Consider the following 26,937-nt stretch of genomic DNA (forward strand, 5'->3'; position numbering starts at 1 on the left):
AAATACAATTATTATAGTTTACACTGAGCATTGGGCAAAGATATATGCGAGTCTACGAGATCTACTCTTGGCCATTTTAATCATAAAGATAGGATACATTTCGGCAAACAAAATAAAGTGTTCAGTAAGGGATCGGTTTAGTGAAGGGAAATTTCCCTTCCTCCAAACAGCCAAAACATTTGCTTATGTTATTCATATGTTATTCATATGTTAAAAAAAGCTTTTCTAGGAATCGTCTAGCAAACAAAATGGGGTGTAATTGTTAAAGAGGATCGGTTCAGCGAAGGAAATGTGCCCTCCTGTGATCAGCCAAACATTTTGCTTATGTCGTTCAAATAATAAATGGGAAAACATTTCTCGGAATCACAGAGTCTTCTGTCTTTACAACACAAACATTGCAGAAGAAATAACTATCGCTGTTTTTGTGTCCAACTAAGTAAAAGTAAAGAAATGTAAGGCTTTTGTGATTAAAAGGCCCTTTCCGAGAGTTCACCTGAATCACCTTGGTGCGACAGACTCAAATTCCACTTCTATGAGTGATGATCCATGTTTATGTTCCATGATTTCCGAGAAACGATTTCGATTTAATCAGTGAATACTTTATAGCTCAAAGCAATTTTTTTAAATTCAGACAGGTTTACTTTTTCGTTAATGCTAACTGATAACCGGGAGCTACCAGGCACAAAACATACAACTTCCTTAGTTCCTACTAAGCATTTTCACTTTCATTAATAGGACAGAAAGTTCCAAGTTAATAGCTTGGGAAAAGGCCCACCATTTTCCTCCTTGTTATTCACGCAAGTGATACTACTCGCTTGCTGATTGGACAGGAAGAAATTCTAAGAAAGACTTCACTGAATAAGATTACAGCACTTGTCACCAGAAGCCACAGAGTTAAGAGTGAACGGTCGAGTGAAAACTCAGAGACCCAAATTTTTTAAAATGCCGAAGTGGGTTCAACTGAAGATGATTTGCCCCATAAGGGGATGCCCGAATAATGAGTAAGTACAGTAGGAGTGTAGTAAGAAGCGATTGTTTCCATTGCTTTCATTGATGAATCGAAGCACATTTTTTCTCGAATAGTCTAGATGCTGCCCTACTTAAACGGATTTCATCTTTCTCTTTGTCGGGCTTTGATCAGCATCCTCAGTTTTCTGGCACTTTATCATTTTTAGACGTGGCGTAGTCATGGAATGGGCTTGCGCCGCAGACGATACTACCATGTACATTAGCGAGGAGGGAAGACTTTGCTGCTAGTATAACCTGCATAACGACTTAATCATCAACTGGAGGTTTGACTGTGGAGATCGTACGGGACCTCATCGAAGCGCTCATTACCAATCAGCTGATTATGAAGGCTTTAACCACGCGATATTGATGGCAATGTTGCAGGCGACTTGGACCACCGGTGATTGGGCCACGAAGCTGATGCAAAATGTCAAAAAACAGTATAACAGAGATTGATCATCCCCGGGACTAGGAGAGTAATTTTTGCATACCTTTGGTACAAACACTTAAAAACATTGTTAGTAAATACATGCATCATCATTGCAGACATAGTATGCTTTATTTGGACTGTTCCAGGTACGTAAGCGTTATATAATACGTCGAATTATGCTAGAATTTTGTTTGGTTCTTACTTACGATCTAGCGGAGGGTAGACGCATAGAGTACGTCATTAACAATTTGTTTTGGTTTCTTTATTATAACAGATGGATTCCATGTTGCCATGCGTCTGTTCAGTAATAGATTACAGAAGACTTGGTGGTGGGAACGTGGTGAGAACATCATTGATACGCTCGCCTAACGGCTCGTGTGCCACTTTGTTTGTTCATACCACGTTATGACGTCATCTGTGATCTATTTTTTCATTCATTTTATTTATTTATTCCATTCTAAAATTACAATGATAAATATAAAGTAAACAAGTAGAAGAAGAGAAATGGAAAAGGGCAAAAATGTAGCAAGCTAATTAGATGCCCTTGTTTAAATGACAATAATAATTAGAATAAAAAAGTTAACTTAACATAGGAGAGGAAGAGGTATCAATTAATTAATACTGAGCAAAATAATACTGGTAGAGTGCTTTTTTAAAACGTTTTCTAGTTGTTAAGTTACGTATAGATAAAGGAAGGTCATTCCAATAGTAACATCCAATAACAGTGGGGCAAAATTTCCTTATATTTATTCTAGCGAAAACGGGATTTAAGTGTTGTAAGGATGCACTTCGAGTAGCGTAGTTATGTTGCTCAGATACCAGAGATAAGGTGTAATTAGACGGTTTTTCATCAATTAAGTGCTCATATAATAGCTGGCAGGTACATAATTTAACAATGTCAGGAAGCTTAATAAGACCGAGGTTTACATAATGGGGAGTAATATGATCACGAAGTGGCACATTGTTAATTATTCTAATAGCTTTGTTTTGTAGTTTCACCGATTGTGACAATGGAGCCTCGTAATTATTACCCCACAGTACGCAGCCATAAGTTAAATAGGGATATATAAGTGCATAATAAATACTTGTTAGGGATTGGGATGTCACATAGGGTTTTAGTTTTGCAATAACATTTACACTTTTGCTAATTTTATTACTTATATAATCGATATGGTCGTGCCAAGACAGTGAGCAATCAATAATGAGTCCTAAATATTTAACACTGAAAGACTGTTCTAGGTACCGGTTTGCTAGTTTAAGAGGGATATGTAAATTATGATTTCTTTTTGTCGTGGTTGCTGAACAGGTGCAAGGCAACATGGAAATATGTTTCCTTTATGTTTTTGCAGTAGCTGGAATTAAGTCGCACTTGTAATGGTACCCTTTTATTGTAGAACGTCTCTCTATAAAGTGCAAGTAAAACATGAAAAAGTTCTGGAATACACATGGCAAAGCGAGATCTGATATAAATACGCATAGCTGATTTGAGTATTAAATTTCACGAAAAAATACAGTGTCTATCTCGTGGCTTAAACATGAATCATCTTAATAAAAATATATGCTACTTTCAAGCTACTTGACACACGCACGTTTGACAACTTTTAGGCCGACTGACACCGTGTTCTTTCATTTGCGTTACTGCACAACCAAGATATATAGATTTAGCCAGGCCTAAAAGCGGAGATCATCAGTTATTTTTTTGGGATGCTCCTTTTAATTAAAATAATCTAGCATGTATGTGTCGCCAATTTTGGACGATTTTGCAGTTTCTTATTTTTTTTCCTACCTTATTCAGAAAGGCAAGATGTAGATATTAATCATTATATCCTTTCTTAGTTAACATTGGGACTCTCACGTAAAAGACGTTTGCTCATTTTTTTGTTGTGGGATATAACTGAAATACAGTGGTTACAATATACTCAGTTGCTAAATCTCTACCAGATAAAATCTCGCAGAAATACCAGACTAGGTGAAAAGTCGAAAAGTTTTGTTTTATAACTCGATCCCCAAAGATACAGTTAGCAATCTTCACTTTTATAGAGAGTCTTCCCCTGCTGGAAGGGTTTGCACCATCCCTCAAATGTACATGTAAGAGCACAATCAATCTGCCATAAACGGTGAAGATAACATTTTGTTGCTGAACATAAATACTTGCGTATGTTTCGAATGATAATTTTATAACTCAATTTCAATTTGTTTTTTTCTCCACTGAGATTGTGGACTACAAAACCTTTCAAAAGGTGCCATTAATTATTAATTTTGTTATTATTCAACTGTACCTAAAATAAATAAGTAAGCTATAAGTAAGTTATATTATGTGCAAGTATTTTGCCTGCACTACACAACCAAGTGCACTCAAAAGGTTATGAGGCCAGGCCCAAGATATGTTTTAAGCGACACATCAATAACTAAAGATAACTTACAGCAAAATGGATAAACAATACATCAATATCCTACTTGCACCAAAGCTGGAGATGTAAACCCCCAAAACATCTTATTAAGGACAAACAGAGACAATGTACCCCTGGCCAAATGCAGTGGTACTACCTTTGGGTTTATAGGGGTATCGTATAAACATCACATTGAGACAGAAATTAAATAACACTACATTGCATTTTAATTCACACAACACTAAGACATAAATTAACCTTATTGGAGGTTGCAGGTGGCGTGGCTGTCCATATAATGTTACAAATTTTTCAACCCTCTCTTTTTACAAACATACTAATCCTGCACCTTTGCTCACATGTATGCCTGCACCCAGATTTCCATTTCATGTTGGCAAAATATGAATTTATGCCAATACAGATTATCACAAAATAAATTTAAAAACCAAAAAACCAAGCACACAGTCATTCCAAAGCAAAACAAGGAATAATTTAAATAAACCACGAGTAAATTCTCCCTAAGAAAAACTGCTTAATTTAACAGGCAATTAAAATAATTAGTTAATATATATGTGCCTATTATGTTAGCTAATCTATAGCTAAATACACTGACATGTCAGTAAAGTTTTCATTCATTCATTCATTGAGTCAGTCAGTCAGTTAGTCAGTCAGTCATTCAGTAAATACAGAAAATATTGTCGAGGAAAAGGTTGTTGTTATTCATCGTGGTAGATGCAATAATAAAGTGTATTATCGTTTGTCACACGATGTAGTCACTTGAGATGTAGATCGCGACGTTTCGACTGCTTACTGCTAGCCTTCTGCAGGCGATAAGGTCGACTGATTGCACGGTATCATTTATATCACAAAGGTCGGCTGTGATTGGTGCATTTCGATCCTCCTATTGTTCCATTGTTCCGACGAGTAGCTGTTCTTTCAGCGGTCCGCTATTGTACCGTTCTCCTGTTGTTGTGTTTTTTGATCGTGGGCATCCATGCTTCAGGAATTTCAATTCCACTATCCCTGTTGATGTTATTAGGGTGAAGTCTTATGTGAATAGCTAAAAAAAACTTGACCTCATTCCAGATAGGATAGTGGCCGGTCTCGTGGGTGTGTTCAGAAACGGCGGAGGTCTGGGTACGGGCGAGTCGTATATCCCTGTCGTGTTCTTTGATCCTCTCCTGCATAGATCTCCCTGTTTCTCCGATGTAGACTTTGCCGCACTCACAGGGAATCCTGTAGACAACACCATCTTGTTTAGCCGGGTTGACGGTGTCCTTTGGTCGCACTAAGTGTGACCGAAGTATCGTGTCGGACTTGAAGACGGTGCGAATGCCTTGTTGTTCTAGGCAGCGGCGGAGAGACTCCGAAACTCCTTGGACATAAGGTAAAACGGCGGTAGATTAAATTCCGCGACGGGCTCTCTTCTTGGGGTTGTTCGTGCCTTTGTGATCTTCTGTACAAACGAGGAGGGATATCCGTTAGAAACAAGTACAGATGACAGATGTTTCTTCTCTCCAGCGATTACTGATGGTTTGGTCACGAGACGTTCAGCCCGGTCCTACAGACACTTCACAATACTGCGCTTTACTGACTGAGGGTGGTGTGAGTCATATGCTAGGCACTGACCAGTATGTGTTGGTTTCCTGTAGACACTGGTGGTAAGGCGGCCATCAGGTTCTCTATAAACTGACGTGTCGAGAAAGGCGATCTTGCTGTTATTTTCGATCTCAATTGTGAAACGGATTGATGGTTGTTGACTGTTTAGGTGTTGCAGGAACTCGTCAACTCTGTCCCGATCCAGGATGGTGAAAGTATCATGTACGTAGCGTTTCCAGATCTTAGGCTTGCAAGGTGCGGACTCTATTGCTTGTTCTTCAAATATCTTCATGTAGAGATTAGCAATAACCGGTGATACAGGGCTCCCCATGGCTGCGCCGTCTCGTTGTTCTTAAAAAGATCCCTTTTCTCGACACGTCAGTACCCAGACCTCCGCCGTTTCTGAACACACCCACGAGACCGGCCACTATCCTACCTGGAATGAGGTCAAGTTTATTAATCGAGATCCTCACTGGTACACACGTAGGGTCAAGGAAGCTATTCACATAAGACTTCACCCTAATAACATCAACAGGGATAGTGGAATTGAAATTCCTCAAGCATGGATGCCCACGATCAAAAAACACAACAACAGGAGAACGGTACAACAGCAGACCACTGAGAGAACAGCTACTCGTCGGAACAATGGAACAATAGGAGGATCGAAATACACCAATCACAGCCGACCTTTGTGATATAAATGATACCGTGCAATCAGTCGACCTTGTCGCCTGAAGAAGACTAGCAGTAACCAGTCGAAACGTCGCGATCTACATCTCAAGTGACCACATCGTGTGACAAACGATAATACACTTTATTACAGAAAATATTGCTTGCAGAGCAGAGCTAGGGCGGTACCCTTTAAGCATCGACATAAAAGCATCAATCTTCATCTACTGGCAAAGATTGAAGCATTCCACCAACAACGTTTTGTTACGAGAAGCATTTCAATTTATAATAAAGTTTCCATATAACGCGCGCTCTGATTGGCTGAAAGTGCGTGCTTTATCAGAGAACAGAGCACGGGTTGATGACGGTAAGTTGGCTTTCAAATTTTTGCGTCGGAATTTTGACAAATTTGCGCCAAATTAAACATCCCCTGTGATTCAGACAAACGCAATGGAAACGAGCTAGTTGTCTGTAGTAAATATGGCTCACAGAGACCATTGTTAAAACTGTACTAAAATAACAAGTTTTGCTAGATTCCCGCCGACCAAACACGTAACGAAATAAAGAAATTCTCAACCTAAACAGTGCTTCGATAAAAGACATTATATTTGTTACGAAGGCAGAAATTATACTTAAGAAGTAAAACAATGATAGAAAACAACAATTGAAGTGTCTCTGTTTATGATGAGAAGCTTTATTTTTGTAAAAATGCTCAATTGCTCAAGCAACACTTACATGCAGTGTAGTAACGCTCGTTCTCCGGTCATCTCAGCGAAGTGAACCGAAAGCTTGCTCTGATATTCTCTTCTGTGCTCGGAGTAGAACCAGTGGGAGCCGTTTAGTCTTTCTAACTTTTACGCTAGTTCGGGCAATCTTGCTGCATGCGGCTACAAGCCGTAAATAACTGTAGCTCCTTTCAAATTCAACTCGGCATTTCGCATTTTCATCCACAAGCTTTGAGCTTCGCGTTTCGTAATTTCCACTGGAAACGTGCACGTTTCCATGGGCCACGATACGGCCGGATTCCTCTGGACTATAAACCTTCACCTGCCTTTAGATCCGTATTTAAAAATTAACTTCAAAGCGAACTTTGAAGGCATCGTTCTTCTCTCAAAAGCCGCTCAAACTACTCGAAACTGAAAGCTTAGCCGAAGTCCAGTTAGTGATTGACAGCTGTCGCTTCGTTAGCCAATCAAATTATTTGAACAATTCTAACAAGGATTGTGATTGGCTTATTTTAGCGTGCTTTATCAGAGAACAGTGCACGGGTGACGCCACTTTTGTTCGTTTGGAAAATAAAGTTTGGTTTGAAAATTGAGCCAAATGCGTGGGGAAATTATTAGATTCTTTATCATAAAACAAATAAAGAAGCCTCGAGTGTGCTCTGTTCTGTTGTAAAGCACTTAGGAAGCGGTAGAGCACTCAAGAAGTGGGGAAAAACACTCGACTTCGTCTCGTGTTTTCCCCTACACTTCTTTCGTGCTCTACCGCTTCCTGCGTGCTTTACAACAGAACAGAGCATAGTCGAGGCTTCTTTATTTGTTAAATGTAACAAAACATACACCTTTCTTTGACACTCAACATAATGAAGAAATCAATAAAAAGTGTACAGTAAAAGAACCAGCAACCTAGCAACGCGTCAAGAATGCACGATTAGTTATAAAGAAAACCCTCAGGAATCAATATTTACAGAACTGACTTGAAAACCAGAATAGGTCATCAACAGGTTCACGAGAGAAATTTACACAAAAGGAAGTTAAAAATAATTATCAATTTAAAAACTACCTGACATTAATTACAAAGCCAGCACACAGAATTAGCCTGACAAGGCTTAGATTAGGACGTCATGCATTACGAACACAAACTGGCAAATATGAAAAATAGAGGAGCATTAATCCCAGTAGAAGAGCGAACATGTTTAGTATGCAAAGAAAATTGTATAGAATATGAACAGCATTTCTTGATGCATTGTCGGGGGTATACCACATTAAGACGTGAGCTGCACTCACATATTTCAAACGCTGACAACTGACTGACAACCCCAGTTTAAGTGATAACGAGAAGATTAAGTATTTACTTAGAGCACAAAACATGGTTACATCTAAAACTATCGGAAAATATATCCATTCCAGGTTTCAAAAAAGGAAAGAAATTCTTGGTTCACAAATGTAATAAGCGCTATGAATTTTTCTAATTGATTGTATACGGATATGGTAAATGTTATTTTCTTGAATTTTGTTAGTTAATGTTCAAAACTTTGTTGTATTTAGACCAATACCTCCCTTTGGAGAGTAAGGCGCAATAAAGAATACTATTACTATTATTATTACTATTCATTCATTCATTCATTCATTCATTCATTCATTCATTCATTCATTCATTCATGTAATACAGTGTAGCTGTGTCTATATGTTGTAGCTATGATTTTAACTACACACAGGATAGGTTGCAGAGCTCAACTTCCAACTCAGTTTGTTCAATGAACTTAGTGCAGCAATTATAATCACATCAAGTTGTCTGTAAATACAGCGAAACCAAACAAAGCATTACAATCTTGATAGATTATTGAAGAGCAACATCCTTCTTCACTAAGCTGAACACTTTTATGTACAGTGTATGTTTCCAAATAGTATTGGGGAACTCTCGGAAGTTGCGTCCATGAAGAATCAATTAATTTGGTCCCATGCAGTTGTTTATATAACTTTTTACACATAAGTATCTCTGTCATAGCAATAGTCTCTGTGTTCTACAACAATTTATATATACAGTTATGGAACATACACTCAGTGAGATATTATTCACAATAAAAATAAATGTCTTCAAGAAATCATTAGGACCTATATTACATTCTTTCAGAAATATCTTACCTGGCCATGGTTACTTTGAAAATGTTTATCTTTTTTCAACCAGGGTGTCCATATGTACACTGTTCATATAATTTGACTAACGGGAACAGAGTGTAACTGTACTGTAAAGCTGCTACTTGAACATCGCTGCCCTGAGATGCAAACTAACTGTTATCAACTTGGCAACTTGTTTGAGCAAATGCAAGTTGCTTACTCAAGAAACTGGAACATTGCACTACAACAACGCAGAGTCCCAATCAAAGGACCATCCAGGCTGTTTGGACGTACATATAACTGCACAACTGTATCATTATTAGTCAAACTTCCAATGCAAATCGGACTTTGTCAGGATAAATACTGATGTCCTTGCTTAGTAATTCCTGAAAATATTCACACCCAATAGCTATGCATGGTCAGTCTGTAGAAAGTATTAGGAGGGACCTCTTAAAGAAAAAACCTCCAAGTGGAGTATGAATCTTTTCTTGAAGAAAACAATGTCTGAAAAATAATTACAAATAATAGTTTGTACTGTCTCAAGAAATATCTTACCTGATAATGCCAACTTTCAAAAAATTCTGTAATCCAGACTGTCTAGTTCATACATTTGACAAGCTGACACCAGGCATGTTTGTCAATTTGTGCTTCAACATCACATTAGTACCATTGGTCAACTGAAAACAGCGTACCGGTAATTTTGTTAATATACATAACACTGTACATAGGTTATTGCTGTAGATAGTTGTGCACCAACGGATGAGTTACAAAACATGTTGGGAGCTGAGTTACTGATAATTATTATTAACAACGAGTAAAAATTGTGTATGAACCCTCCAACACAGAACCATCACAGATATGATACGATATTTTCAAACTCTCTGAAATTTCAAATTATTCAAGATCAACAGGCACAATTCTTTACCATATAATTTATTCACTTAAGACTTTGCACATGGCTGGTATCCAGTATACGCAGACTTTGAAGTTTACCTTCAAAAATAAATTGCATGTTTCATTACTTGTTCTTGTTTGTGATTGAAGTCATAAGCATAAAACTTGTGGAATTTAAGAAATACATGTACATGTAACTTACTTGGTAACGCATACATGTACAGTTCCTCTTACTGTCTGCATAATAATTATGCAGTCCATAAACTGGTATTGCATGGACAATATACTTCATTTTTCTGATCACATTTTTTAAAACGTCATTGTTAGTCCTAAAATCGTTTGTAAATCATGTCACACAGGGAACTTGTTACAATATTCACATTTTTCTTACTTTCGTTGTAACGTTTTTTTTGCAATTTTGTGCAACGTCATTTTCCCCCTCTTGAAGACTGTCCATATTACATGGTAATCTGACTCTGGAATCTCTGTTCACAGGGAATGAAAACAAATAAAATTTAATCCTGCAAATTATCCTTAGCAATAGAGAAGTTGGTCCGATTTAATATTTAAGACTTTAGATACATAACTCTTTGTACATAGCCTCTCACAAACTCACAGACAGGAGGTGTTCTGGGGAAGAAATGGTCCCAACTTCTCAGTGCAGTTTTTCTGATTCGCAGCCATCACTAACATCGGGTTCTTTATGTTTACATGTATTTATAATTAGTTAATTTTGTTGTCATCTGTAAAGAAATACCATTGAACACATGGTTTGGAGATTAAGTGAGTAAAAATTGTCAGTTTGTAGGTGTTGAAACAGCTACCGTAAATCCTTGAATTACTGCCTCCCCTCCAATAGCTGCCCCCTTCGAATAAGCGTCCTTCCAATCGAGCCAAAATTTAAAATAAGCGCCTCCCCTCGAATAAGTGCCCCCCTCCTTCCCCCCTGGTGTATGTAAGAGTGTTAGGAAAACAAAGGATGTATACTTTTGGTCGTGTTCAATCACAAGCAAGTGATTATCGACTCATTCAAGCACTGCACAACGAATGGTAGTAACGATCTGCTGATTCATTGCCTAAAGCCCGACCAACCTTGTGCAGCAGGCCTACACTGACTAAAGGGGTTATACTGCGTAGTTCTTCAAGAGAGACAGGAAAATCCCGACGCAAACTTTTGCATATTTAATTTTTTAAGTGAAAATGTCGTGCGCGTGTTAATGGTCCAAAGTCACGTCGTAGGCCTGTCGTAAGCTTGTCTTACATGCGACACAGTCGTACCGTGTAAATTCGGCCCTAAGGCTGCAATCAATGCCTCTATATTTTTCGTCAGATTGTTCTAGGTCAAAGGGATTTCCTGTTGCCGATGTTTTTCTGTATTCTCATCACCTGTTTGCTCGACACTGTTCTGTTAACTCAGGAAAAAATTACTTCTCGAACAGAATTTTTTTTTCTAAATTTCACTCTTAATTCAGCTTCTACGGTTCATTTTATACACGCATCATTCAAAGTCAACTGAGAAAAGCAGGATTCTTAAAGGGGCTACGTCACGGTTTGTGCATCTTAAAAGAGTTGAGCCTAAATTTTTCAGGTTCGTCGTTTGAAATTCGTGTTAATCTTCTCCATCCTTAACTATCCTTTACGGTTTATAATATTATTATCTCTTTGGTGTTTTTCCCTCGTAGAATTTTAACTTTCTCGGGTTTCCTTCAATTTAAGGACAATTTTGTACGCGGAACTCAAAATACCGTGACTGAGCTTCTTTAAATATTTTGTTCTGTAAATAAATTCTGTGGATGTTTCACTCAACAGCGCATTGCGATGATGAAAACTCTTTTCAGTTCGTCAAAAGACTCTGAAAACAACACTGTTGATGACAAGAATTCAATGGAAATGAAATATCTCAATTCACACTGTCAATCGCCTGGTAGTTCGTCAAGTGATTTGACCTCTCTTGAGAACTCAGTCGATGATCTAGAACTCAGCACAGAGCGGAAAAACTCATTACTTAACAGTCACGACAGCGTGTCATCTTCATTACCCAGCGTCAGTAGCGGCACGAGTGAGGACAGTGCTCTGGGAGGATCGCTACCGGATGACTTACAGAAAACTTTAAAACGTCAAGGTTTGACTGTCGAGGATTTGCTGCAATCCGCTCCTCCGTTTGCTGTGGAATGGAAGTCAGTTCGAGATGTTTTCCAGTGTCTGACTTGTGCAGCGCCGATTGATTTTCTAAGTCGTAAGGTATGATTGCATTCTTGTATTTAAACTAAAAATGTGATATCAATAGTTTTTAACAGTATTTTGAACGCACGTGTCGCTTTATTGTATACGAAAACTTGTTAAAGTTAGCTCTTAGCCAATAGTAGTTTCCAGTGTGAATTTCCCGCCAAAACTATCGGTTGAGTTAAAAATTGCTTCACACGTGGTTTGCTTTACAGGAAGTAGTTTCGCTCTGATTGGTTAGCGCATTTATTGCACAAGTTCCCGCAACCAATCAAAGCGCTTGCTATGGTTTTGCACGTGATTAAATGTGAAGTCACTGATTGGTTAGGACGTGGAGCGCGGGTTTTCTCAACCAATCACAATGTTGACCAAATTAAACCCAAAACATCCTGCAATTAATGTTGTCACTCACTGACGCGTCTATTTATTTCGACAGTATCACTGCTGAAACTGTGGAGAGGTGTTCTGTAAGCGATGTATTGATAAACAATGTACCCTTCCTGGACATTACTCGGACAATCGCGTCCCTGTCTTCAAGCCATGCTACAAAGTGCTTAAGAAATTTAAATGAGATGCGGCGTTTCCAGTGAGCCATACGGTCAAAGAACTACAAGTAATTTGAGTTACTTTGCAAGGGTGTCGTGGAATTTTTTTACGTCAATGAATGTCAATGAATAATACAGTTGTACACTAGAATTTTACAAATGGCTATAAAACCTAGAAAAATGTTTATAAAGTGGTACAAACGATAATAAAGAGACAATTATTAGAAGAATATAACACTGGAATTCGATGGCATTTTTGCCGAGGATCAACAAACACATCAAGCATAAAAATTGCGATAAGTGTCCAAATTGTTTAAAATTATTTTAACAAGTTACAAATCAAGTTCACTTACGTCTTGGGAAATTATATTTCGAAATCCTTAGACCAAAGAGAATTGTGGAAAAATGATAAACACACCATGATGTTTGACAGGATACATTTTCTAAAGGGAATTTATAGATATTTTAATGGTCGAACACGGGCGTTTTTTTTTTCTTTCACTATTTGCAATGAAACAACAGATCAAGGTATTTGCGAAAACAGCTTCGAAATGTCAATAATTGACGGGATTATGCTAATTAGGCAATCGGGCGAATGTCTCTTCGTTCTTATTTACTCCAAGAAAGGTCATTCTCTCTCAGTTGTTTCTGTTTGTGTTTCAATACATTCAGAGAATATCAGAGTGTTGCAAGATATTACTTCCTAGGACCCGGTTGTTCAAAACGGCAGGATAACCGAAACGTAAATTCAAGATTGAAAGTCGAACAAGGTTTTTATTCTCATAAATGAAAGTGTTTTTCACTACAAATGCTTTGTAGAGTTAGTCAGGTCAAAACTGGGCATCAAAAACTGCAAATATAAAATATCTCTGAAAAGTCGAAATTTGCGCTAAACTGTATGAAGTAGCTTAGTCACGCTTTGAACAACCGGGCCTAGGCTATAACTGACTATAACTGGCCCCATGATCTCGGAGTTCCTGTTATCTCCACTTAGACCACTCTGAAATATTTCTTGGCTGTGAACGCGTTTCTTTATTTTTAAGACAGCTTGTCAAAAAAGGAAGGCTCATCGTTTCAAATCAATCACAACTCTTGTACAAACTAGAAATAAACTTCTCAATCTCTACCTTCCTTGTTCCAGTTTTGCTTGTTACTAGCTCTTTGAAGTTTCTGGACCTTTGTAACTATGAGCCTTTTATGACTTTCCTCGATCTGAGATTGCAAAATAACTCCTATAAGGTCGGTACACATGAGGGGACATGTTACAGCGACAGTTTACCTCGTATGACATGCAAAAAAGTTCTGTTCCTTAAAATTCAGCTGGAGTTTCATGCGTCGTGAAGCAGGGACAAAAGCGCCTTAATTTTCAATGTGGCATCGTGTGCATTGCCTTTGCAAACTGTCCCCGCTACAACGAAGAAATAGCCGGGACGCATGTTGCGGATATTGAATATCCGCTTCGTGTGCACTAGCTTGAGTATTGTCCCGGCAACATGCGTCCCGGCTATGCGTAAGCACGAAGGGGCTTTCTTATTCCCGCGACATGTCCGGAAGTGTACTGCCTTCAAGGAGGCATTTCCCTCCTTTTAGTCACGAGTAGAGGGAAACACTACAGCAAAAATAGTGCTACCATTTCGATAAGCGCGGTTGGCAATAGAGTCCCACAGGAGCTGTGACCTTCCGTATGCTAGAGGCTTTCCAGCACTTTTCCAGCAGTTTTACATCAGCTGTTTGTCCTCACCCAACCAATGCACGAAATTACAGAAGATAAAAGTATAGTAGTGTAAACCCTTATGACTCTTCCACGCAACAGAAATAATGTTTAGTCAAACTAATTCCGTTTGAACCTGTTTATTAGAAGGTGTTAACTAACCCTGAGTACGAAGTTATCTTTAGAAGTACTTTATTTTGCACGCTTTAAGTTAATACATCACTTCTATTACCTTAATCAGTACGTCGTTTACATTCACATTACGTAATTTTCTTGGCTAGATTTCTGCTGTACGGTGAGGACTGCATGAAACATTTCGTGACATTTGTTTGCAAAAATGCAAGTGCGAGCAGAGTCGATCAGCTGTCGATGCACTCCTAACCAATACGGTATTATAAAGCAGAAAAAAACAACAGTAGACAATCAGACGATTAGAAAACAAAATCAACATACAATCACTGCTCATGCAACCACAACAGCAAAATCCTCAATATTTTCAACATGATAGATGGTACTGTCTAACAAAACACTAACAAATACGGTGAACATTTACAGTGCTAAGCTGGGACAATACACTTGTCGTATAAGGCATGCCTGCTACTCATTTAGCAACAAACAAACAAACAAACAAGAATCTAGCTTATATCCATTGCATCTTTGCCTTGTTTAGTAAGAGCTTCGCGGAATCTTGCATCATTACGGTCCAGGTTCACCAGACGTCTTATTCCTAACCAAAAATTAAAGTTTTATTAGAAGACTGAAAGGAATTTAAAGAAAACGACAAAACTTTTAAAGTGCCTATGAAGTAAAAAATAATTCCTGCTTATTTGAAAGGCTTTTCAAATTAAAGAAGAATGGCGTTTTCCTTTTTGGAATATCTCTTTTCGTTTTAGAGATATTTACGTTTTTGTATTATGTAAATGAGGAAAGTGATGACGTCATAGGTGGTTCCTCTAAAACGGCACAACACTCAATCGAGAATAACTCTAGAAATATTAAAGCAGTGTTCTTCAAACTTGGAACCAGAAATGTACATCACAAAGAAAGAGAATGACACCTACTATGCTGTTGCCATGGCAACACTCTTGGCGCCAGTCTCTTTCTGTGAAAAACAAAATATACCCATTTGCAACCTTTTAAAGTGGGACAGAGAGTCTTGCTCGGAACACATGTGGTTCCCATATTGTCTTAACTCTCCCCATTAGATTCGTGGGAGTGGATGATCCTTGTTTAAGATAAAATCTGGGAATTTTAGTCTTAATTAAGACGGAACCAGCCGCATTACTGTTGTCATGGCAATGGCACGTCAGGGGTCATTATGTTTCTTTTGCGATGTACATTTCTGGTGCCAAGTTTAAAGAACACTGCTTTAATATTTCTAGAGTAATTCTCGATTGAGTGTTGTGCTGTTTTAGTGGAACCACCTATGACGTCATCACTTTCCTTACAAAAACGTAAACATCTCTTAAATGAAAAAAGATATTCCAAAAAGGAAAACGCCATTCTTCTTTACTTTGAAAAGTTTGCAAATAAGCAGCATTTATTTTTTACTTCATAGGCACTTTAAGTGTGAAAGACATATTTCGACAGAACCTACTGTCATCTTTAATTGATTAATGTACAAAGCGTTGGAAGTTGAATTTACAATAAGTAGAAAAATGATAATTGTCACGGTGACAACAAAAAGAAGCTAAGAGTGTGTGAGAATTGTAAGGATAGTTTTAGATTTACATGGTGTAACTGTTGATTGAAAGAGGGTTGTTCTCTTTGAATATGAATAGCCTCTCTTTAAAACAAAACAAAAACAAACAACAGCTATTTATACGACGCGAGTGTTTTACTAAAAAATTCACCACTCGTAAAATTCATACGAATTTACATCCGGGAAACTCTTTGGGCTCGTGGGGGGAAAAATTGCGTGACGAGCCCAAAGAGCGTTTGCGTACTGAGGAGGCTAGTCAGTTACCTCGATCAGATTATGCAAAGACTACAAGACGTTTTTTACCATTGTGGTGGTCCCTTCCCAGCCTCATATCGCGCAGAGCAGCTTTCTTGTTGGGGTTATCAGAGAACTCTTTGTCTTGTAGTTCTTCTTGGTGTCTGGCTTGGGCATAATGGTAAAGGAAGTTATTTACTGCCGCCTCGTCTAATCTACAAAGAAATTAAAACCGTTGAAAGAGTTTCCCATTTCCAACCGTATTTGTAGGCTCGATTTCCGCCGCCCTTTCGAGTCTGGCCTAAGGTCCTTAGTTCGATCTAAGGTCCTCCCCTTCGGGGGAGGAGCTCAGGCTCTTTTCCCAAACAGCGGCTGATAATCGAGCCTACCGGACTTCCCTCTGCTGTATATATGCAGTTTCAATTGAAAATTCTATTTTGATACCGCAGAACCTGATAGAACAAAATCAACAAATGCAACACCAATACCAGCACCTACTGGGCTGATCTTGGATCCGGCGGTCTTTGTCTTTCCGGTAATTTCATGGATTCCGGCTCGGTCAGTAACTGCACCAAGCTCTTCGCGTAACAGTCTGCGAGTCCCGGAGGGATTTGTTTCTCATCTCGAGCTGCCACCCACAACAGAGTTCTATCCAGCATTTTCATTCTGGCCTTCTTTGTAACATCGGCTGGAGCATACGTCATTTGACCGTCAAGGGCAACAAGTTGACCTTCGATTATGGCTGTCACCTGAAAAAGAAAAGAAAATTACTAACTAAGAAAACAAAAGAACTGAAGATCAACATTTATCTCTTGAAAAAGAGGATCTGTCAGAATGAATAATGAAAGAATTACAGAACAAATTCTGAATCAAATAAATTAATCACAACACAAACTGTACATCATCCAATATTACTCGTTGAGCAGGATGGCAAGCATGCATCAGTTGTCAAGTAGTATTGGCCGTGTTAGTGTCTTTAGTAGTTGTCATTGTAGTGGTCAGGGGCCGTGTTAGTGGAAGAGCTAGTTGAACATGTTGTAGAAGTAGCACCCGGAGAAACTCCCGTATAAAAAGGTCGGGAATGTTCGTCTTCTCGCTTAGGGATGTAAATCACAGATTTTTGGCCTCACTTGAAAAGGGTGTCCAGGACGAAATACCACTAGTTTTAGCCGTCATAGTATAGTTAAAACACTGCCATTTTCGTGTTAAGTGGTATATTTAAAAAAAGAAAAAAGAAAAAGAAAAAGGCGGGCACGAGCCAAGCCTACATTGGTCTCCTTTAGGGGTTTAATTCAGATTCTCTTACGAGCATCCCCGACCTTTTCACATGGCATGTGAGTGCCACCCATGGGAAGTAGTGGTAGAACTTTTGTATCGGTGCTACGCATGTTCAAAAGAGCTGGTAAACGTACGTCATGCTTTTCTCTCCTCCTGGGTGGCGGAGCTCTGTGATCTAACAATCCCGAATAACCAGCCGACTTGCCATGATCTTCATGCTTTTCCAGTTCTTCAATCATACCAATGGTGTTTTCATAAATGTCATAAAGCATCTGTTCACTGGCTGAAGTTAATCAAGAAATAGACACACAGACAACAGTCAGAAACAGTGATAGCTAAATAGCCATAATAAAGCGTTCTAGTAAAAAGTAAAGTCTGCATATATACGAGCCAAGTGGCCCATCAGGCCGGAGCTTATCCCGGTCTCTGCAGCATGAAGGAGGTGGGCGTAGGGGGCTATTAGAAACCAAAAAACCGCGCAAAAAATCGCCGAAAATCGCAAAACCGCGAGAAATTTCGTCCAAACTCGAAAACCGAAATAAGAGCCCTCGTTAACAGAGCTTTGGTACTGATTCTTCAGAATCTCTCTTTCTGTTATTTAATTATTATACGTCTAAACTTGTTTTACTTTCCGAAGTTCTTTCTGCGTATTTCCTCGTTAGTGCAGTGTTGTGTCCAAGCGCTGAATAATGACGCTACTTCGTGAATAAAACGGCCGACCGAACTTTAATGTTTACTAAGCTAAACTTAAGTTATACATTTCAAATAATCCAAACATGCATGCAACTTGGCTATTTAAGATTCCGCTCTGGGACATGTGTTACGTAATATATCTTACGTAACCATTACACCTAATAAAGTACCCTATTGTGTAAGCCGAATTCATTAACACTATAACATGCAGAACATATCGTAGTCTAAAAATCTCCTTTTTTGTGTAAATCGGCTCCACATACCTATAGCAACAAATTGCTCGATAAAATGATTTTAAGTGATTTTTGTTTAAAAGAAACACCACACTCTGAAGTTACTTTTTGATTGCCATTGTCAGAATTTTCATTTGTGTAGGCACAATGGCAGCCCCATTTTACAACCAAACTACTTTATTTTACAACCAAACAGTCTCTTCTTTGTTTTTATTCCACGTGAACGGAGCGAGTGAGCGCAGTGTTATTCTCGCGACGAAAAGGGGAGACTTTAATGAGCGTCCACAATAGGGTTCTCAGATCCCGCTTTCGCGTCCATTTTTTTCTGTTAATTCCGCCATCCCGCCCGTTTTTGCCTGGAAATCCCGATCCCGCCCACTTTTCAAAGACGTTTCTGCGTTAATTATTAATTTGTTAAATTAATAATTGACGTTTCTGCGTTAATTATTAATTTGTTAAATTAATAATTGGGGAACACAGAAACTTTTTAAACATAGATATCGCACAAAGGATTCAATGAATTGCAGATAAGTAAGCACAAATGATTGTAATGTTTCTTTCTGTAAACGGTTTACTCTTTTGTTTTCTTTTGTCCACGTATCAGTGGAAGAAAAAGATTATTCATTCCCATCTTCAAGAGATGGCCCGTAAACACACCTGACTGTTTCTGTCAAAGATTTCAGCGTCTTCACCTTGAAATCTGGGCTCAGAACTGTTTTTCCGAATGACGGCATTCCTGCTCGCACAACCTTTTCGTAATATATGGCTATGCAATGTATAATATGGCAGCATACTTCGTAAATCACTATCACCGCCATTCGGTGTGATCATCCTGGCCAAAACAAGCCAAGTGCTCTGGAAAAGTCGAAACTAGCTAAAAAACTAGAAAGGATCGGGGGCTCAGGATTACAGAGGCCAACCCAAATGATCACAAATTATAGGACTCAAGGTTTTCATACAGTTTTATGATACTAACGTGGTCAAGCGATAATGGATACGTTTGACAGAACCTGACAGGGTACAGAGCCGTTGCTATTCATTACTTGAACCTAACACAGCTATACCCACAAGAGGTTCGTTTCTGCCCTGGTTTCTGCCGGCTTGCGGTTTTTGTGCTGGTCAATTTATGAGGTCACGTAAGAATTGAAATCCCGTATCCTGCTCTGTTCCCTTGCAAATCTCATCCCAACCCCATAAAAACACGAAATCCCGCTCCCGCGCGTACTTGTAATTCCAGCTTCCCGTCTCTGCTTTCAGCTCAAATCCCAAATATCACGGCGAAAGAAGCCAAATCCCGCATCCTGCCAAACCGCCAAACCTATTGGGGAGGCGATTTGCATGATGGCGTCATTTGACTACAACTACCAGAATCCGTCACTTTTTCTGTTTCTTATGCTAATCAGGGCAATTGTTATTAAAACCCCACTGGAAATTCAAAATTTAAATAATAAAGAAAGAACGAAAGGAATTTTGGTAGTTGTAGTCAAATGACGACAACGTGCAAGTCTGCTAATGAGCTTAGGAACTCGATGGTCCACAGTCTAAGGTCAAAGTCCACAAGATATTATGCCAGCCGCGTGATACTTTGAGAAATAGTCTTTTGCTTTGATATTATCTTTAGCTTTTCATTGTCTGCTTGACAGCTGTTACAAGCAAAATAACGGCTAAAGAGACTAGGCTTGGCATGCATTCCTCTAACTGTAAGTGGTCCCTTGGAATTACAGTTTTAGCGCGACTGCGGGGTGTAACTTCCTTGGTAAAACCAGAAAAACCGTAAAATGCATTGGGCAAAACCGAAAACCGAAAATCGCCATCATTGTTGACAAAAACCGAAAACCAAAGACTAAACTGGAGAAACCCGCAAACCGCACAAGACATCAAAACCGAAAAAGCGAACCAAAAATTGGCCAAATCCGCAAAACTGAAAATCCCAACGCTCCCATCATGAAGCGACTAGGAGTATTTCTACTCCCCCTTACTGGATGGGATGCTAGTCTTTTGCAAGGTTACCCCTGCCACCCCTAGCATTAAATTCGCCGTTACCCATTTATACACCTGGGTGGAGAGAGTAAAGTGTTTTGTTCAAGAACACAACTCAATGCCCCCGGCCAGGGCTCGAACACGGACCGCTCGATCCGGAGACGAGCGCAACAAAAAATGAGGCCACCGCACCTTCCACAATGTAGGAAGGCAATAAAAATTATTGGTTTTCATAGACAGGCAAAACTTTTTGAACTTAACTTCTAGTATTGCTTAGAAAATTGTGTAATACCCAAAGGGGTACTCAGAGCATTACTAACAGAGAGACTCAAATGTGACGAAAGAGGGTCCCCAATAGGTTTGGCGGGATACGGGATTTGGCTTTTTTTTCGCGGTGATATTTGGGATTTGAGCAGAAAACAGGGGCGGGAAGCGGGAATTACAATTACGAGCGGGAGCGGGATTTCGTGTTTTTATGGGGTTGGGATGCGGGATTCGCTACAGGAACAGAGCGGGATGCGGGATTTCAATTCTTACATGACCACATAAATTGTTATTGACCAGCGCAAAAACCACAAGCTGGCAGAAACGAACCTTTTGTTCGTATAGCTGTGTCAGGTTTCAAGTAATGAATAGCAACAGCTCTGTACCCTGTCAGGTTCTGTCAAACGTATCCATTACCGCTTGACCACGTTAGTATCATGGGACTGCATGAGGTCTTTGAGTCCTATTGCAATCAGTTATGTTGACCTCTGACATCAATGACATCTGCCCATTTCCAACATTTTCGACGCTTGTGTCTGCAATCTTGGCCCCTCGATCCTTTCTAGTTTTTCTAGTCTTTTGACCTTTTCCAGAGCGCTTACCTTGTTTTGGGCAGGATGGCCACACCGAATGGCGGTGATAGTGATTTACCGAACGAAGTATGCAACATTACGAATTGCGTCATCATATGTTACGAAAAGGATTTACGAGCAGGAATGCCTTCATAGGGAAAGAAAAGTTCTGAGCCCAGATTTCAAGGAAAGTGAAGACGCTGAAAGCTTTGAAAGAAACTGTCAATTGTGTTTACGGACCATCTCTTGAATGTGGGAATGAACAATCATTTTCTTTCACTGATACATGGACAAAAGAAAGCGAAACAGTAAACCGTTTACAGAAAGGAACTTAATAATCATTTGTTCTTACTTATCTGCTAGCCATTGAATTCTTCAGTTGTGACCTTTTATGCGATGTCTATTTTTAAAAAGTTTCTGTGTTAATAATTAAATTACTTATTAATTTAACAAATTAATAATTAACGCAGAAACCTCTTTGAAAAGTGGGCGGGATTGGGATTTCCAGACAAAAAATGGCGGGATGGCGGGATTAACAGGAAAAAATGGTCGGGAAAGCGGGATCTGAGAATCCTATTGTGGACCCTCACGAAACGGTTAGACACGAAAAAGTTGTAAGTTAAGGCTAAAACCAGACCCAAACAAGTCAAAACAGCTTAGAAACATAACTAAAAACTCTCCTTGTCCTTTGCGTCTAACTTACACCTGGAAGTGAAACTCATCGATATAATTTTTAACCATTTTTAACATAATAAAATGTCATGCAGTGCATCCATAAGCAATCGATGACGCTTAGCAATGTGCGAAATACTGATTACTTTAGCTCACTCCTTCGTTTCCTGTTGGACATTTCGAACATCCGCTGATCAGTGCCGGCGTAAGGCTTTCACAGGCGCTTGCGCATTGAAGTCGAACTGATCACAAGTTATTCGAGAGGTACAAGATGAAACGATTTCGTCACCAAGTGATTTGATGTTTGCCAGTTGTAGACTTTCTAGAAGTCCTTTCCATCTCGCTTCGCTCGGTAGAGATAATTAAGCGAAGGATTGAGCGAAGTTCAACTTGTGGTAAGTGTAGTCATTTGTTACAACTTAGAAAATACTATTTGTATAGGTAATCATACGGTTTCGAGTGCAATTTGGAATTAATTTGCACGAGTGAGTTTTTCAAAAAGCTGAAATTGCACGAGCCGCTTCGGCGAGTGCAATTTCAGCTTTTTGAAAAACTCACAAGTGCAAATTAACTCCAAATTGAACGAGAAAAACCGTATGATTACTTATTAATAATATAAACATGAAAAAATTCGCGCGGAGAAAGTGCCGGAAGATCTTTCTCGAAACCATTTTTTCTCATTCGAGAAAACTATTTTCAAAGTTTCAGCACAAAATTTTCATCATCATTTTACATGATATCATTTTCTTAGAAAAGTTGCTATTTTCTTACAGTCAATCATAATCCAGAATTTCGATGTGTAATTTGCACTGGTGTTACACTTTTTGCACTGATGTTACACTTTTTGCACTGGTGTTACACTTGAACTGCACTGCTCTTAGCCAATCAGCATCGAGTAATTTTTTCATGTGTATTATTATCCAAGTTAAAGACGAATCCTAAGGCGCACTAACCTTGCAATGAACGTTGCGTCTGCTCCTGTCTCAGCGATTGCTGCTGGAAAACTGTGCCAAAGGATGACGGTTGGCCTGTAAAATGACCCGGCATATCCCGCTGGGAACGTCCTGAATATATGTACAATAGCACAACAGGGTTGTTCTATTGAAATGGAGAAAAAAGTTGCAGCAAAAAAAATAAATGTCTTTATGAATGTACCAAATGGCGGTTTAGAATGTTAGATTTTCAGAAGGAGCCATAATCGGGGACGGAGACCGTAAGCGCGTGCCATTTCTAGTATTGGGGTTGTCCCCATGATAAGGGACAATAATTCTATTTTTAGAACAAATTGCGCCATTGCCTGCGACACACGCGCGTACATGCTGAGAGGATTTTTGCGGACGTCGCGCGGGGGAAATGGCGTCCGAAACTCCCGAAATTTCTCATGTTTTTGGCCCACAACTCAACGCGTTTACGTCTGTTGGAATTTTGCGTAAGTATTTTCGTCGTGAGCTGCTCCAGTTTGAGCGAAGTAAGACCGTGTCGAATTTAGGTATGTTCTGCTGTAAGCTTATATATATCGCTGACCAAGTTGTGTTCCGACGGATGCTTCTTTTACATGAGCTGTGCACAAATCCACTTTAAATTTCACATATGTTGAAGGTTAACAGCTTTTCCATTACACAGCAAAAAACTAGCTGGATATATTTAGATATAGCAGAACTTCAGGACTTCGTAGTTTCCTAGCTCCTCTTGCCACACGCTTGCGAGGAATTTGTCAGTCTATCGCGACCGAAAAGTAAAACAAAATAATTGCTAGTTTGAGTTTCGCTTGAATTGTAAGCAACGCTTGATGTTTCATCAAGGCCCAATAACTTTATGTCCGTAGATACTGCTCAGTTTTATTCGCGTAAAAAATCCAGTAAATTCTCTGTTGTCGATGAATGAGAGCGCCCGCCGATGCGTGTTTTGTACAGTCAGTAAACATGACAAATTGTACTTCCGCGGCACTTTCGTGTGAAAGCGTACATCGAACTCAAACAATAACTCTATAGTTTTTAAATATGTTTAAGATTGATAAATGTCTGAGAACATATTAAAAGCTTAGCTGAAAATATGTGAATACAGCAGAAATAATCAGCAAAGTTACGATGACGCTCGCTTTAATCAACTCGAATAACTATCTCGATTTCGTTGGTTGAGATATCAAAACTCCTGAGGATACCTAAACTTCGAGCCAGGAACCGAGCCAGGATTCGAGCCAGGATTCGAGTCAGGATTCGAGCCAGGATTCGAGCCAGGATTTGAGCTAATTAAGATCCGAGCAGGATTAGTTAGGATGAGCTTTCTACGACATGTCACGTGACCTGGTTTCCTTGTTTGCGTTGCTCCCTTTGTCTCGGCACAAGTCGTGCAGAGTAACGCGTAGGAAGTGTTATATTCTGGAGTGCTGTTTGTGCAAGTGTTTTGCCACATACATTACACATATACTGAAATCTGAAAATTTGAACATTTGAACATATATTCCAGAAAGTTTGATAGCTAGCGCAGGGCTCAAAGAAACCCCCGTCCGCACGTCTGGGACGAATACATTTTACTCTCGGGCAAGTAACTTTACCCCACGGACAAGAGACGGCCGGCAAACCATCCACCGACTAAATTTTTGATAACGATTTGTAAACAAGGAGTAAGTTTTAGGCACATGGGTATAATCAAGTGTTTGGACGAAGCTTACTCTGCCAAAAATAACAAATTCTAGCTTTATTTTGTTGATTGCGTTAACTGCAGTGGTTACCTAGCAGGTGATCAAAATCTGCCCCGATCAGATTTCTTTCCACGACTAAATATAGCCGTGTTCGGCACGAAAACGCCCTGTTTATTTCTTAAAATTTCAGCATTTTTTACACTGTATAATATCAAACTCGACATCAATGTATCAAAACTGTAGAAACTATACGCAAAAAGAAACCGTATATATTCTCACAGCAAAAACGATCGAAGCCCTTGCCAGCATTTTTAAATGAAGAAATCCAACTACTAGAATCCCTGTGGCAAGTCAAGTTTTCTGGTAGAAATACACTTGGGCGCCGCCAAAATGAAATGTATTAGTATTATCAAAAAGAAATTCGCTAGTATATCTACTAAGTTATCAAAAAACTTTCAGTGTTCCTGGATATTCACGTAAAATAGCTTTTCGTTGAAACGAAGATTTTCTCTCGCCTGAAACCCGCCTTTACAAATTCGACACTGTGCCTACGCCCTGTGTCAAAATTGACGTGCATGAGCCGAATTGGTTTGATTCTACTTGCAACAAGCTGGGGTTTTTTTTTGGTTTCTGATCACGTGATCAAAGTGGCAGGAAAAACTAAAGGCGCGGAAAGGGTGAATCCTGGCTCGGATCCTAGCCCAAATCCTAGCTCGGATCCTGGCTCGGATCCTAGCTCAACTCTTAACTCGGATCCTAGCTCGGATCCTGGCTCAAATCCTAACTCGGGTCCCAGCTCGGATCCTGGCTCGGATCCTGGCTCGGATCCTGGTTCGGATCCTGGCTCGGATCCTAGCTCGGATCCTGGCTCGGATCCTGGTTCGAATCCTGGCTCGAACCCTGGCTCGGATCCTGGCTCGAATCCTGGCTCGAATCCTGGTTCGGATCCTAGCTCGGATTCTGGTTCGAATCCTGGTTCGAATCCTGGCTTTATTCTTAGTTTATCTCAAAACTCCTTGGCTATTTTATTTTCGCAGTGTAAAATTTCACTATGTTAAAGAAATACACATGATGTTAGTAGCCTTATGGCGTTGGTGAAAATTGTTGTAGCCTTTCAGCACAAAAGACAAGGAAAGAAAGCTTTGGCAAGATTTGTTGACAATTGAAAACACCGACTCGGATTTGAAAGTGCACGCGCTGCACTGCACTATGCAAATGAGCTACTTATGAACGCGTCACACTTTCCTTTCAAAAACTTTTGCAAACTCGCCAAACAAACAGAGGCAAGAAACTATCAAAAACAGGGTTTGGTTATGATTAACCATTGTTTGGGAAACTCACAGACTAACTCGATACCAGAGTAAAGCGTTTTCTTGCATGGCTTTTCTTTACAGCACAAACGCAAAATCTTACTCGCACAACTAGCGCGAGCAGATATTATTCATTCACAGCGCGAAATTGAAGTCTCGTTTTCGACCCTGAAAAACTCACCTTTTCCATTAGCTCAGAGTATAAAACTATATATAAGAGCCCTGGTTCTTATTCCCTGCCTTATCCCCTGTCATCGCTGTGAAAAATCTGCATGAGAATCTCGCAACTCTCACCATTTGATCACGCAACGTGACAGCATCCACGGGAGAGCCCCCGACATGTGCGTGGATCCGCGCGGATACATGACGTCAGGATGGCGCAATTTGTCCTAAAAATAGAAAAATTGTCCCATATCATAGGTACGCGCGGATCCCAAGACTCACGATCTCCGTCCCCGATTATGGCTCCTGATCATCGCAGTATATTTTCCAATTAATTGGAAATTGGAAAATCTACTACGATGATCATTCTTCACTTTCATCTACAACCGCAGTTCAAAAAAGTACATATAAGCGCCCTGCTTACGGTCTCCGTCCGCGATTATGGCTCCTGCGGGAACTTAATATCAATTTGACACTGTGTGGGAGGGGTAGGTTGGAAATTGTTTGATCAGGCTGCGTGCAGAAGGCATCAAGAGAAGGATATTTAGCTTGTTTATGTTAGTACACATAATGTGTCTGTGGTGACTGCGTCTGGAAAGATCAGGTCTACCTCTCTACAGAAAACGATAAATGCTTAAAACCAACGTACAATACATGCACAGATTTCAGTGCTGGAGGCAGACAGAGAGTTGAGTGTAGATTTAACTCAGAAACTACGAGATGAAATAAATTTTTCGACTGCTTTGTAAATGGACCGACAAAGTTGCACCAGGAGCTGTGCCACGCTCGACAATTAATAGCTTGTTCTTTGCGCTGATCAGTTTGATTTTAGTTACTGAGAACTGTACGTTATTCTCAAAAGAGCGCGGATTAGGCTCGCAAGGCGGTGA

The 26,937-nt window shown here is 39.6% G+C and overlaps 1 protein-coding gene and 2 long non-coding RNA genes across 3 annotated transcripts; 2 read left to right on the plus strand and 1 right to left on the minus strand.

Annotated features, from left to right (window-relative positions):
* Window positions 1-780: 780 nt before the first annotated feature.
* On the plus strand, window positions 781-2,949 carry LOC149103301 (uncharacterized). Its single transcript, XR_016202124.1, has 2 exons — window positions 781-1,001; window positions 1,176-2,949. It is a non-coding gene; the product is annotated as an uncharacterized LOC149103301 (long non-coding RNA).
* An 8,787-nt stretch (window positions 2,950-11,736) lies between these two features.
* Window positions 11,737-13,721, plus strand: LOC149103302 (uncharacterized). Its single transcript, XR_016202125.1, has 2 exons — window positions 11,737-12,068; window positions 12,487-13,721. It is a non-coding gene; the product is annotated as an uncharacterized LOC149103302 (long non-coding RNA).
* Window positions 13,722-14,430: 709 nt separating this feature from the next.
* Window positions 14,431-23,038, minus strand: LOC110057559 (uncharacterized). Its single transcript, XM_089273931.1, has 5 exons — window positions 22,888-23,038; window positions 17,655-17,803; window positions 16,741-16,991; window positions 16,312-16,457; window positions 14,431-15,033 (listed from the first exon to the last, which is right to left on the minus strand). The coding sequence occupies exons 1-5, from the start codon at window positions 22,979-22,981 to the stop codon at window positions 14,942-14,944; spliced, it is 732 nt and encodes a 243-aa protein (XP_089130057.1). The 5' UTR covers window positions 22,982-23,038; the 3' UTR covers window positions 14,431-14,941.
* Between the last annotated feature and the right edge of the window lie 3,899 nt (window positions 23,039-26,937).

Source organism: Orbicella faveolata, unplaced genomic scaffold (assembly GCF_042242905.1).
Source record: "Orbicella faveolata isolate gen_17 unplaced genomic scaffold, um_ofav_v1 contig_35, whole genome shotgun sequence".
NCBI classification, from domain to species: domain Eukaryota; kingdom Metazoa; phylum Cnidaria; class Anthozoa; order Scleractinia; family Merulinidae; genus Orbicella; species Orbicella faveolata.

Bases quoted from the DNA above. Each gene is read 5' to 3' on its own strand.
- LOC110057559 (XM_089273931.1), bottom strand. From the start codon at position 22,981: ATGCCGGGTCATTTTACAGGCCAACCGTCATCCTTTGGCACAGTTTTC. The intron at 16,458-16,740 runs GTAGGTGCTGGT...ATTTCTTTGTAG, and splicing joins CCGGATCCAAGATCAGCCCA to ATTAGACGAGGCGGCAGTAA. The intron at 15,034-16,311 runs GTAAAAAACGTC...ATTTTTGGTTAG, and splicing joins GGGAAGGGACCACCACAATG to GAATAAGACGTCTGGTGAAC.